The 14,233-nt window shown below is 34.4% G+C and overlaps 1 protein-coding gene across 1 annotated transcript in view; it reads right to left on the bottom strand.

Annotated features, from left to right (window-relative positions):
- LRRIQ3 (leucine rich repeats and IQ motif containing 3) overlaps window positions 1-14,233 on the bottom strand; it is a 222,657-nt gene that overhangs the window by 96,407 nt on the left and 112,017 nt on the right. Inside the window, exon 5 of the mRNA XM_045979656.1 lies at window positions 11,332-11,488. Within this exon, the coding sequence (XP_045835612.1) occupies window positions 11,332-11,488 (157 nt within the window). The remainder of the gene's footprint in view (window positions 1-11,331; window positions 11,489-14,233) is intronic.

The raw sequence follows: 14,233 nt of genomic DNA, 5'->3' as shown, positions 1-14,233 counted from the left end.
AAACTTTCAAAAAATTTGGAGGTAAGTAATATAACATTTGTACACATGGGAGGAGCTTACATATTGATTTTTTTAGTGTGAGTATAATGGTATAAAACAAAAATTATAGGGTATTATTTAAATAGTAATTATGATAATCAAGCTATACTACTGAAGGTTCTTAGGATACTGGACCTTCTTCTTCAATAGTATATTATTTAAGTAACAAAACTTTGCAATGCCAAGTGATTGTGTGGGGTAGATATATAGATCAATAGAATAGAACTTAAGAGTCCAGAAACAAACCCTTGCATGTGGTCAATTGAATTCTGACAAGGGTATCAAGATAATTCAATAGAAGGATGAGTTTTCATTTTTCCTTTCAAAAAAATGGTTCTGTACAATTTGATATCCCCAATGTTGGATTCCTAATTCATACTATATAAACTAAAAATGGACTGTAGGCCTAAATATAAGAGCTAAGATTATAAAACTCTTAGAAAAAAAATATAGAAATAGGGATGCCTGGGTGGCTCAGTCAGTTAACTGTCTGCCTTCAGCTCAGGTCATGATCCCATGGTCCCACAGTGGTCTCCTTGCTCAGCAGAGATTCTGCTTCTCCCTCTGCCTGCTGCTCTCCTGCTCCTGTGCTCACGCTCTCTCTCTCTGACAAATAAATAAACAAATAAATAATCTTTAAAAGAAAAAAACATAGAAATAAATCTTTAAGACCTGGTTCGGATAATTGTTTCTTATATTTGACATGAAAAATATAAGTGATCAAGGGAAAAAAAAGAGATGAATTAGGTTTTATCAAAATTAAAGCTTTTGTGTTTCAAATTTAAAAAGTCAAAGACAACCTACATAATGGGAATGGGAGGAAATCAGAGAGGGAGTAAAACCATGAGACACTCTGGACTCTGGGAAAGAAACTGAGGGTTACAGAAGGGAGGGAAGTGGGGAAATGGGGTAACCAGGTGTTGGGTATTAAGGCGGGCACATGTTGTGATGAGCACTGGGTATTACATGCAACTAATGAATCATTGAACACTATCTCAAAAATTAATGATGTACTACTATACGTTGGCTAATTGAACATAATAAAAAAACTATTAAAAATGATGAAAGTATTTGAATAGACAGTTCTCCAAAGAAGACACACAAATGTCCAATAAATATATGAAAATATCCCCATCATCATTAGTTATTGGGAAATAAAAGTTTAAATCACAGTGATGCACCAATTCATACTGAATCAGGCTGGTTACAATAAAAAAGACAGATAATAACAAGTAGTGAGGATTTGGAGAAATTAGAACTCTCATACATTGATGATATGAATGCAAATGGTACAAGTGCCATGGAAAACAGTTTGTTACTTCCTCAAAAATTTATTACCACTCTTATGGTTCGCCTCCCCTCCCCAATGTCCATAGCCCGCTCCCCCTCTCCCAATCCCACCTCCCCCCAGCAACCCCCAGTTTGTTTTGTGAGACTATGGACTCTGAAAAACAACCTGAGGGTTTTGAAGGGTCAGGGGTGGGAGGTTGGGGGAACAGGTGGTGGGTGATGGGGAGGGCACGTTTTGCATGGAGCACTGGGTGTTGTGCAAAAAGAATGAATACTGTTACGCTGAAAAAATTAATAAAAAGGGGAAAAAAAAAATTTATTACCACTCATCCTCCTATAACTCCACTACTAGGTATCTAGCCAAAAAAACTGAAAAATATGTCCACACAGATATTTGTATATGGATGTTCACAGCTGCATTATTAATAATAGTCATAAATTGGAAACAAACTAGTTAATGAATAGATTACAAAATGTGGCATAATTATACAATAAAATATTATTTGGCCATAAAAATGAATGAAATACTGATACATGTTACTACATGGATAAATCTTGGAAACAATATGCTAACCGAAAGAAGCCAGACACAAAAGACCACATATTTTATTATTCTATGTATATTAAATGCCCAGAATAGGCCAACCCATAGATAAAGAAAATAGATTAATGGTCGCAAGGGCCCACAAGGATAACTGTTAATGGTATGGGATTTCATTTTGGGGTAATGAAAATGTTCTGGAATTAGATAATGGTAATGATTGCAGAAGTCTGTGACTATACTAAAAATCACTGAATTGAATAATTTAAAAGGATGAACTTTAGGTTATGCAAATTATATCTCAGTAGAGATATTATAAAAAATATTGTAGAGTTGACAATTCAGTTTCAGTAGTGCTTGTCAGAGTTATAATGAAATGTCAAAGATGTGAAGTACTCAAAATAATTAATATAATGAAAAGAGACTGGAGAAAAATCATTGAAAATTTACAGGTGATTTTAGGATTCAAGTTTTTAAAAACCTACAACAATTTTAGTGTTATGATAAGTTAATAATGTAAGAAAAAAACATAAATTTGCAAATTATTTTAGCATTTGAAAAAACTGAAACAGAAAATAACTAAAAATGTGCAAAGCAACACATTTATCATTAACTTTATTTGAAATTATTAACTAGATTTTAATATATATTTTTTAATCCTAATCCTCTTTTTGAATCCTAAATATGAATTTTTTGCAGCACCTATGGAATTATAACAAATCAAGTTTCAAGCTAGATTACCTAGAACAAACAAGAACCTGTAAAAATACATATTTTTAAGAAACTGAAATACGAGAGACTATGGACTCTGAAAAACAACCTGAGGGTTTTGAAGGGGTGGGGGCTGGGAGGTTGGGGGAACCAGGTGGTGGGTAATAGGGAGGGCACATATTGCATGGATCACTGGGTGTGGTGCAAAAACAATGAATACTGTTATGCTGAAAAGAAATAAAAAAAACTGAAATAAAATGTTATTAGAACTTGTTTTAAAAAAGTACTGACAATTGCTAGGTAATTAATATTCCCTAAAATACAGATTAATCACTGCCAAATCTCAAAAAGTAATATAAAATATGTAGACTGCTCATGGTAGTGATAGGAAGAAGAAACACCAGGTACCCTTAACTATAGGAAACCAACAGGATTGCTGGAGAGGAGATGGGTGGTGGGATGGGGTAACTGGGTGATAGGCATTAAGGAGGGCACATAATGTGATGAGCACTGGATGTCATACGCAACTGATAAGAATGACTAAACTCTATATCTGAAACTAACGATGTACTTACTGTATGTTGGCTAATTGAATTTAAGTAATAAAAAAGGAAAAAGGAAATACTGTGTAATAATATTAACACTTAAAACTAAATTTTAAAATCAATATAAAGAAAAAGAGATTTGATATTTAAAATATACTTTTAAAACATAAATAAATAAATAAAGATGGTTATCAGATCAAAGGAAAATGAACTAGTTATTTAATAATAGAAAATATGGAAAGTCAAAACAACCACATCCAAGCTTGGCAGAATAGAAATTTGGGCCAATTTCAAATTTCAAAAAAGCCAAATGAAATTTTTTTAAAGTCTTCAGAAAGCAGGAATTATTTCTCAAGAAAATTAGGATTTACCAGGTCAATGATCCAGATTTAAAGATTTATCAGAAATCAAAATCCCAGAGAGGTAAATGCAATATTCAGTACTGTTTTTGTTCTAATAATATTTGTAGATCAGGAAAAAACAACTTACAAACTAAACTATATGTTTGATGGCTCAGGAGGTCAAGAGTAAAATATCAAAGCCCATGTCCACCCAAGGAGGGGATACTGTTCACATCATTCAAACTCAAGGCTATACCATGAGATATAAATGAACAGTCCTAAAGCAAAACAAGATCTGGATAATGCATAAAATCTCAAGTTTTGAACTTTCAGGTGACCCAATAATTATGGCAATCCTTAGTGCTTGGTGATAAAGCAAATGAAAATACTTGAAGGGCATAAACACAAGTCAGTTTTCTGCTTGGTATAAAATTAAGCTTCTCCTCTGAGTCAGTTGCCCCAAAAGATAAGAAACTGAGTAATGAAGAGAGCCAAGCTGAAGGGTACCAGGTAGATTTCTTGCCTCTCCAGGAAATACTTCAGGCAGAAATACTCATTGTAGTCTGTGGAAGTGTATACACCATGTCTTTTTACACAGAGCAAAAGATTACATCCAAATTATATATTTTAACAAAAGGAAATCTGTAGATATATTGTCAATTGTTCTCTAACGGGTTCTAAAATGTCAGAGTAGCATGCAGATAAATGAAGATGCTGTGAACAGCTGAGATGGAGCTATGATTATGAAAAAAAGATAATTTTCAAAAATAGAAAAGACAGACACTTCACTGAGAAATATTAATAATAAAGGGATTTTATTTACATTTGTATTTATAATTGTTTTGTGATTACTAGGGGACAATATTATTGTATATTATTGATATTAAAACATACCAATGGGGGGAAGATACCAATGAAGTTATCATCTGGCATAACTTATAAGAATCTCCTTATAAATTTTTCCTAATTTCTATCTGTGTCAGGTTAAATCATTTAATTCTCCTTTATTCACTTCAATGCACCAAAGTATCTGTCGAGCAGTACTATCAGCACTTCATAGCTCCTATCTCTTTACTTCTTCTAGATGGGTTATGCTATTAGGTGAATCCTTTGCTCAATTCTTTTTTTTTAAATTAATTTATTTATTTTCAGCATAACAGTACCCATTGTTTTTGCACCACACCCAGTGTTCCATGCAATATGTGCCCTCTCTATTACCCTCCACCTGGTTCCCAAACTTCCCACCCCCCGCCCCTTCAAAACCCTCAGCTTCTTTTTCAGAGTCCATAGTCTTTCATGGTTCATCTCCCCTTCCAATTTCCCACAACTCCCTTCTCCTCTCCATCTCCCCATGTCCTCCATGTTCTTTGTTATGCTCCACAAATAAGGGAAACCATATGATACTTGACTCTCTCTGCTTGACTTATTTCGCTCAGCATAACCTCTTCCAGTCCTGTCCATGTTGCTACAAAAGTTGGGTATTCATCCTTTCTGATGGAGGCATAATACTCCATCGTGTATATGTACCACATCTTCCTTATCCATTCGTCCGTTGAAGGGCATCTTGGTTCTTTCCACAGTTTGGTGACCGTGGCCATTGCTGCAATAAACATTGGGGTACAGATGGCTCTTCTTTTCACTACATCTGTATCTTTGGGGCAAATACCCAGCAGTGCAATTGCAGGGTCATAGGGAAGCTCTATTTTTAATTTCTTCAGGAATCTCCACACTGTTCTCCAGAGTGGCGGCACCAAATTGCATTCCCACCAACAGTGTAAGAGAGTTCCCCTTTCTCCACAACCTCTCCAACACATGTTGTTCTCTTTTTCTCTTTTTCCTACTGGCATTGGAACTCCCAAAGTTTTCACCTCAATTTGTTTTAAAATAGTGTTCACTTGTTGCTTTTCAAAATTTATTCTGCAATTGCTTGGTTTCAAATCTTCCTGTCTGAATCTTATGGCACTAATCACAATAAATGGTTACAGGTGGGTTTTTCCAGAAATGAAATACCAAGAAAATTAAGTGTGCAAACGGTTTATTGGGAAGTAACATCTGTTAAAGGAAAATGGAGGAAGTGGATTAATCAGGGAAAGCTTCTGCCAACCACCCTGGAACTCTGAAGCAAAGTCTGTCTGTCTGAAAATCCCACACTGAGTAGAAATGGCCAGGTCCTTGTAATATTACCTTACTCATTAATTGGCTGGAGTTTGCCTAAAGAAAATAGTGTGACCTAGACTTGAAAGCAGAGCTGGATCCTGAAAAAACAAAAACAAACAAACAAACCAAAACCAAAACAACAACAACAAACTAAACTAAAAGCTGGAGCTCTCAGCTAATGACACTCCTTGCATCTGAGAAACCACAAATGGTAATATTATCCTTGTATATTTCTGTCCTAATCTTATTCATCTAGTTCCAAGTCTTCTCTCTTTAGTCTCGGTAAAATCTTCGATTAGAGGGGACACTGCTTTATTTATTTTTACTGTCAGTGATGAGCGGAGAACCTGATACCAAAAAAGCACACAATAAATACCTCAAAACTTTATTAAATGGCTACACTTAGCTCCCTAAGTCTTGATGAGGTCATTAAGCTTTACTTTCACTTTTGAACCATCTTTTTTTTTTTAACAATGAGGGCTGAATTAAGCTTAAATTAAATTAACTTTAGCCTCAGGCAACCCTAGCATCTGTCCTTATATACTATTCCAATATCTCATACTTCCATCTACCACTAAAAGCCACTATTTCCCAGAAGTCTTAATACTCAGGATAACTCCATCTCTTTTGGTCAGACCCATTAGATGTAAGCAACTAAAATAGATTTGAATTTGTACACTCCTCTCAGTACTACACTTTATATATATGTCAGTCCCTACCCAGTGAGTTTTTCCTAGCTCTTCCCTCTCTCCCTAAAAGTTCCAGCATAGACCATGCTTGATTAGAATTTTCTAAGACTTCAGAGTGTGTTTCAGTGCTAAGGACATTGTAAATATTCAAAAGATACCCATTTGAAATGAACTGAATTACTGATGGAGCCCCAAAATGACAGACAATAACAAAAGGCAATTTTTAAAGAATGTCATCACAAAGCTTCTTTCTTATAGAATTACAGAAGTTGGAACAACATTACAGAAACACATTGAAAATAAAGATCAGTTTCCAGTATAAAAAAGCACTCTTATTTCACAAAAAATGAAATTTAAAGATTAAAATATCTTTCTTTAAGTTTCTTTTTAACACCTCATATAATTAAAATGAGGTGACCAAATCTGTATCTCCTGAATCCAATATAAGATCAGCCCTCCCTATATTTGCTTACTATCACTTACTGTTGAGCTAGAAAAAGAGGGCAAAAGTAAATTCAGTATTTCTTGGCTTGTAATATTATTATTCTGGTTATTATTCTTTTAAAATTTATTTTTATTTTATTCTCTCCCTCTACTCCCATATTTAACTGAATTTAAAGTAGATGCACACCCACGCAAAAATAATCCTCATATATGATTAGTTACTTGGATTTATAAAATTAGGGCAAACTCATCCTTCCATGCAAGTTGTGCTGTGCACAACCCCAGGGAACATCATCTACATAGATGATGATGTAAATGCACTTGTGCACTGCATAGTAGCCCTGATTAAGGTGAGCCCTTTTCTTTCCTCTAACTCACATAGGACATATGATAAATCAACTCATCTTTTAATAGTAAAAAGAGAACTACAACTCACAAAGATATACAGATGGCAAGTAAACATGAAAATATGTATATGTCATTTAAAAATTACAAATTAAAGCAACAAGACATTATTAGACATCTATTAGAGTAGCCAAAATCTAGAACACTGGAACCACCAAATCCTGGCAAAGATATGGAGCAATGAATGAGAACTCATTCATTGCTGATAGGAATGCATAATGGTACAGCCACTTTGGAAGACAGCTTGGCAGATTTTTACAAAACTAAATATATTCTTACCATATGATTCAGCAATCATGCTCTACTATATTTACCAAAACAACCTGAAAATTTATGTCTACACAAAAACCTGCACAGGGATGATTATAGCAACTTTGTTCCTAATTGCCAAAACTTGGAAGTAACTAAGAGGTTCTTCAATAGATGAATGGATAAGCTGCAGTACACCCAGACAATGAAATAATATCTAGTGATAAAAGGAAATGAGCTATTAAGCCATGAAGAGAAGGAGGAAACATAAATGCATATTACTAAGTGAAAGAAGCCAATCTGAAAGTCTATATATCTTTAGGAAAATGTATTTAATAATAATGGAAAAGGTTCAGAGGACGACTGTATTTGAAAACATGTTCTATTTTGTTTTATGAAAATGGTGTTCAATATGGCATGTGTATACCATCAGCATTAGTTATGAGAAAAAGTTTTGGAAGCAAGGAAAAAAATCAATAAGAATTTTCTAAATTTCAACCAAATCAGCTATCTAAAGCAAATTTTACTTTAGTATAGATGACTGTCATATTAGATTATGTCCAGTGTCTCCAGTAAACATACAATGGCATAAAGGAGTACAAAATGTGAATACCCAATGTATTAAAAGTGGTTCCAAGTAAGAAATCCTTTCCAGAAAAATTGGATTGGATTGCCTTATTGATCCCTCTCCTCATTTTGTTGCTAGCTAGGGAGAACATATCCACCCACTCCAGAAAATGTGTCAAAACAAAGGTTATGTAATTCCAAACTTCATGCTTCAAGAAGGGAAGATGTTGCTCAAGTTCTAAGAAAAAAAATAGATCATGATTCTAGGAGGTAGACTGTCAAAGAAGATTGAGATTACAAAACAGATTTGTTCTTTCTTTCCATGAGGCTTAAACACTTAAGATTCCTGGCCATCACTCTTTTTTATATCTGAGATGCTTTCTCTCCTTCCTAACAACATATGACTAAGTCAGCTTAAGGAAGCTTCAGATGTGAGGAGGTCAGGATAGGAGAAAGGGAGCAACTAGCCTGCCTCTGAGATAAATATATGGCAAATTGCTCTCCCCTCCTTTGAATCTCTTCCCTTTTGGCTCCAATGGGTGTGACTCTCTCTTTCGTACTGTATCTCTTCTAAAATTTATGTTTGCAATATAGGAAATAAGTGAAAGAATAATACAAAGCTAACAAAGCATAAATAGTGAAGAATATCTTATAGTCTAGCCAAAATTACTAAAATTTTGCAATGGAATTTCAGGCCAACATCCCAGTTAGAAACTGCTTTTGTTTGCTATTACTCCCTAGACATATATTTTCCACAGTAACCTTTGAGGAAAAGGGTTGACTACGTCAAAGAAAATTTCAAGTATTCTAGGGTATCCTAGCAAAATCCATCATAAGAGTATCTAAATTTCCCTAAAATCCATTATAATATATAAGCTTCCCTAAAACTTGATATAATTGACCATCATAATTCTGTATCTAAGTTCCTCCTCTGCAAAAGGACCAATCACCATTTGACCATGTAAGCCATGGATAAATAACGTTCCTAGCAATTGTTCCAGATCCTCAATTTCCTCTGATCCACTTTTTTTTTTTTAATCAGATTCCTTACTGATGAATCCTGACTTTTGGTTCTGTATCTCCTTCAATAGCTTAAGCATGCACCATAAATTCTGGATGCTTATATGGACTTGTAGCTTTGCAGCACAGCATTTCTTAAATAAATGTACCTTGAACTCACTCCTCTACATCTTTCCATCCCCAAACAGGAGAAAAACCAATACTGATTACTTATCTAGTTATTAAAACTTGAATTCCTCTCTTTGCTAGTCCTTTCCATTATTTGATCATAGCACTTTTTAAAATAAATTCCCAGTCTTAAATACTGGTATTTATTTCTTCCTCCCTTTCCCCTACTACTTAGCTTTTTTAAATGTTTCTTGGATCCTAGGTTCTCTAAGGCACTCTATGGCATCACTTGTTCTCACTATAGTTTCTAATTAACCAAAAACTAAGTCACTAATGACTAGATATGTGAGAAAGAAAAATAACAAAAGAATAATACACCAAATAAGTGAGCTAAAGAGGAGACTACAAATGAAGCCACCAGAAGATGGAACAACAATTTTATAGAGAAAAAGTAAAGATTCAAAGATGAATCTTACAAGTTAGAATAATTTCAATTACTCTTGAGAAATTGTGCTGAGCATCTTCTATAATGTTTTATAAGTAGTAGCTATAAAGAGTGAAAAAGCACAGGACAATGTACATATTTACAGAATATGAAAGAATAGTTCTTAACATTAATAGTGACATGCTTAATAAGAGACTATGGACTCTGAAAAACAACCTGAGGGTTTTGAAGGGGCAGGGGTGGGAGGTTGGGGGAACCAGGTGGTGGGTAATAGGGAGGGCACGCATTGCATGGAGCACTGGGTGTTGTGCAAAAACAATAAATACTGTTACGCTGAAAAAATAAATAAATCAATTAAAATAAAAAAAATAGTGACATGGTTAGCAGAATACCAATGATATTAAAGAGCTTTAGAAAACTCCTTATAGTGAATAAATTTCCAATATTTCTTAACATTCAAAATACTTCCTGACAGTGATATATTCTACCTAACTTCACAGATATTAAATAAAATGTCTCTATAATATGAATATTTTATTTCTATTTATGCTCACATAGTAGTCACTTACCGTAACAACATATACCCATATATGTACGTAATATTTTGCATTTGGATATATGCCTATGTATATGTGTGTAAATATTTTATAAATACATAATATATACCCAAATCAATTGTCAATTGGATATGTACCATATGCAATAGTCAGTGAAAGTCTCCTCTGCATAAAACATATAAAAAAGCAGGTTTCATGCCTGAAATTAGTGAGTTTATGTTCTACATAGAGGACCAAAAGACACTTCAAATGAGAATCATTCTTTTATAAAACATAGTATCATATAGAGCAAATTAATACAGTGGGCACTATGTGCTAATGAGGAAAAAGTTTTGAATGGGATACATATGCCTTTAAACCTACATTTTTAATTCAATGAGTAGCTTTTTCTGGGTTTTAAGGGCTTAAAGATATTCCCGTGCTATTCTAGAATACATGTCCTCAATAACACTGAAATCAGACTAATGAGAGTCTGGGCCTTTTGTAGTCCTTTCTAATCATGTTAATATAATGGAAACATTTGTAGTGCAAGCTGCTTAGAAACAGTCTCATTCTTCATTTCTACCATTATATAATATCCAAATTTTTAAAAAAATCTAAAGATTAAAAAAAGCACAAATTCTGGAGTCAGAAAACCTGACGTTAAGTTTTAGCAATGCACTCAATTATGCCCCTGTCAGAGCCTTACTTTCCCTATTTATAAAAATGAGATAAAGATATCTATCTTACAGTGTTGTGGAGAATAAATTACAGAACACATGCAAAATATCTAGCACAGTGCCTGATACATAGTAGGCACTCAATAAATAAAAGCTTCTTTCTATTTTCAACGTGTCCTCAAAGCAATACATAACTTAGCAAAAAACAATGAATGAATATATATAGTAATATTAGTCTTTAATAAACTAAATACTTTTTTAAGTTTTCAACTACTATGAAGAGATTTTTACATTAATGTTAATAACTACTTATAATAATCAATACAAGAAAAATATACAAAACATAAATATAAAAATGGTTGTAATAAGAATAATGCACCACAAAAATTATATTTGTGTTGTTATTATATGACTTTCTTTCACTGAGAAAATCTCAAGCAGAATATTAACAATATAATGGAAATATTTAAAAGAGAATGAAGAGATTTTACAAATGCTACATAAATAGCTATAGTATCTTAAATAAAAAATTTTAAAGATAAGTAATAAACTAATTATACTTACATGTTTCCAATGTGTAAGCTTTCCCATTATATTAGTTTCAGGTTGAAAAAAGAGATTCTTAAAGAGCCTGTCTTCATATCCTTTGTGTATGTAAATCCATTTTGTTTCACATTCACCAATAAGTTTCTCCTGACGTTTTTTGCACAGCAACAAGGGGCTGAGTATAAGGGGGGGAAATTGTCATTTAGTTTTTTTGCCATAAAGAAAGGAAAGAAAACTACTCATGAGTTCACATACACCTTTGAAAACAGGGTGGTAAATTTAATGTAATATTTGTTTTCAAATTACTATTATTTAAAACTACTTAGGCACTGAGGTTTGTTCATCATCCTTCACCAATGAATGAATGCTGAGAAATCTCCGGTGATATGAATCCACAAACAATTCTGTACTCATGTTTAACTATGTATTTTATAATATAATGGCAAGAAGAACATGACTAAATTATCTATAGAAATATAAGATAACCAGTATGAAATCTTTTGACTTTCCTGCTCCAGTGCAGAAGTCAGTAACACTCATCCTATGTAATGAAATAGTAAAGTTGTTTGCATTAAAGTGATGAATGAAGTATAAGTGAGTTGGAGGAAATGGGAGGGGGAGACAAACCATGAGAGACTATGAACACTGAGAAACAAACTGAGGGTTTTGGAGGAGAGAGGGGTGGCGGTTTGGGTGAGCCTGGTGGTGGGCGTTAAGGAAGGCACATATTGCATGGAGCACTGCATGTGGTACATAAACAATGAATCGTGGAACACAAAAAAATTATAGAAGATAACAGTCGCCATTATTATTAATTAGCAGAGGTAAAACAAAATTAACCAAGGAAAGCAATTTTTCCCATTTTTCATATTAGTGGTTAGTGGTTACTAACTAGTTAGTAGTTAGTGGTCACTAACTGCCAAAAGAAGAAAGAAACAGGGATTTTCAAAGAAAAAGTATCATTCTGAAAGTAACTAATATGTGCTCTGTGAAGAGAAGAAAGTCCTTAACACCATGAAGCTTATATTCTCTTAAAAGTAGAGATAGATAGGGGAACTTGGTGGCTCAGTCAGTTAAGTATCTGCCTTTGGCTCAGGTCATGATCCCAGGGTCCTGGGATCTAGCCCTGTCAGTTTTCCAGCTCAGTGGAGATCCTGCTTCTCCCTCTCTTCCCTGCTCCTGCTCTCTCTCTCACTACTGATGTTGCTAGCTCTGTCTCTCTCTCAAATAAATAAATAAATAAATAAATAAATCTTTAAAAAAATAAGTAGAGATAGATAATACAGAAATAAAACATAGAGATATGAGTGAATTGCTTTTTCACACAGCCTGGATTGGGATAGTAATACTGAAAAGAAACAAGATAATGTGGGAATCTCAGGGAACAAAAATTTTAGCAGAGCAAACAACAGGTACAAAAAGCCAGTCAGAAGTATGCTTAAGGAAGCAAGAATATATTTGGCATAGGTCACTGGAATGAACAATCATTGTTGAGTTTTTAGAAAGAAAAAAAAAGTAGCTTTGAATAGAATCATATTAGGGAGACAGTTTCTGGGATACAGTTGTGAGGAGTTCTGTGGATCCTCTCCACAGTGAGACAACCATTTAAAATCTCTGGAAATTGTCCTAAGGGCATACAGCAAATAAACAAATATTTATTCAATAAAATCTATTATAGCTCAGGAAGAACAGTGAGATACTGTTGGATTTAAACAACTCACTGTCTCTTTTCTCTCTGTCTCCCCTGACCTAACTCTAGACTACCAGAAGTTCTACTCCAAAAAGGCAAAACCAGGGGCGCCTGGGTGGCTCAGTGGGTTAAGCTGCTGCCTTCAGCTCAGGTCATGATCTCGGGGTCCTGGGATCGAGTCCCACATAGAGCTCTCTGCTCCGCGGAGAGCCTGCTTCCCTTCCTCTCTCTCTGCCTGCCTCTCTTGTGATTTCTCTCTGTCAAATAAATAAATCTTTAAAAAAAAAAAAAAGGCAAAACCAAGAAAACACAGGATCCCTTCCCTACCTAGTTCCAGTCAAGAGCTACAGAGTCATTGCAAGAAATACCCTAGCCTAGATCCATGTTTTAGAGAATCTATTTCAAGCAAGAATGTCTGAGAGAACTTGGGCTCTCTTCCTCCTCTCAGAACTCACTTATAAGGTAGAAGCTTTAACTCAGGTGCAATAGGCAGAGAATACTGGAACCCTGATAACTCTTGCCCTCAGAAAGTGATAAACACTTACAAGGAGAAGGGTTGCTCTAAGAGAGTAGAAAGCTAAACTAAACCATCTTGAGGTTTATCAGAGAGAACCAAAAGAGACAGCTAAGAAGAGCCCTTCTGGGATCTGAAGAAACTGCAAAAATTGGCCTCAAAGATCACTTTTGAAAAGAGCTCAGGTGGTGGGTAATAGGGAGGGCACGAATTGCATGGAGCACTGGGTGTTGTGCAAAAACAATAAATACTGTTACGTTGAAAAAATAAATAAATAAAAAATTTAAAAAAAAGAGCTCAGTTTTAAAAGATCACACTGTGGAGCAATTTATTTCCCAGGGAATTGTTGAAAACAATAGAGTAGTCAGATGGCAATTACTGAAAGTTAATAATAGGTATGATACCTTCAGAATAGCTTAACAAGAAATCAGAAAAGGGGAAACTCAAGTTTTAGCACTCAAAGAGCACTGAAATCACTGTCATTCCAAGGGTGACTGCACCTGGCTAAAAGTTTGCCCTCTAAGGAGCAATACCAGAGGCTACCCAATGCAGGGGAAATAAAGTTTACTAAAATAGTCTAGCTAAGTTATTAAACAAATAAACAAGTCCAGGAAAGGAGATCAACCAAGGGTGGTTACAATATACTATTTAAAATGTCCAGTTTTCAACAAAAAATTATGAGGCAAAGAAGCACAAAAGTATAAGCAAAGAGTAAG

Source organism: Meles meles, chromosome 1, assembly GCF_922984935.1.
Source record: "Meles meles chromosome 1, mMelMel3.1 paternal haplotype, whole genome shotgun sequence".
NCBI classification, from domain to species: domain Eukaryota; kingdom Metazoa; phylum Chordata; class Mammalia; order Carnivora; family Mustelidae; genus Meles; species Meles meles.
The sequence above is the reverse complement of the archived record's forward strand: the minus strand, read 5'-3'. Positions and strand labels throughout refer to the sequence as shown.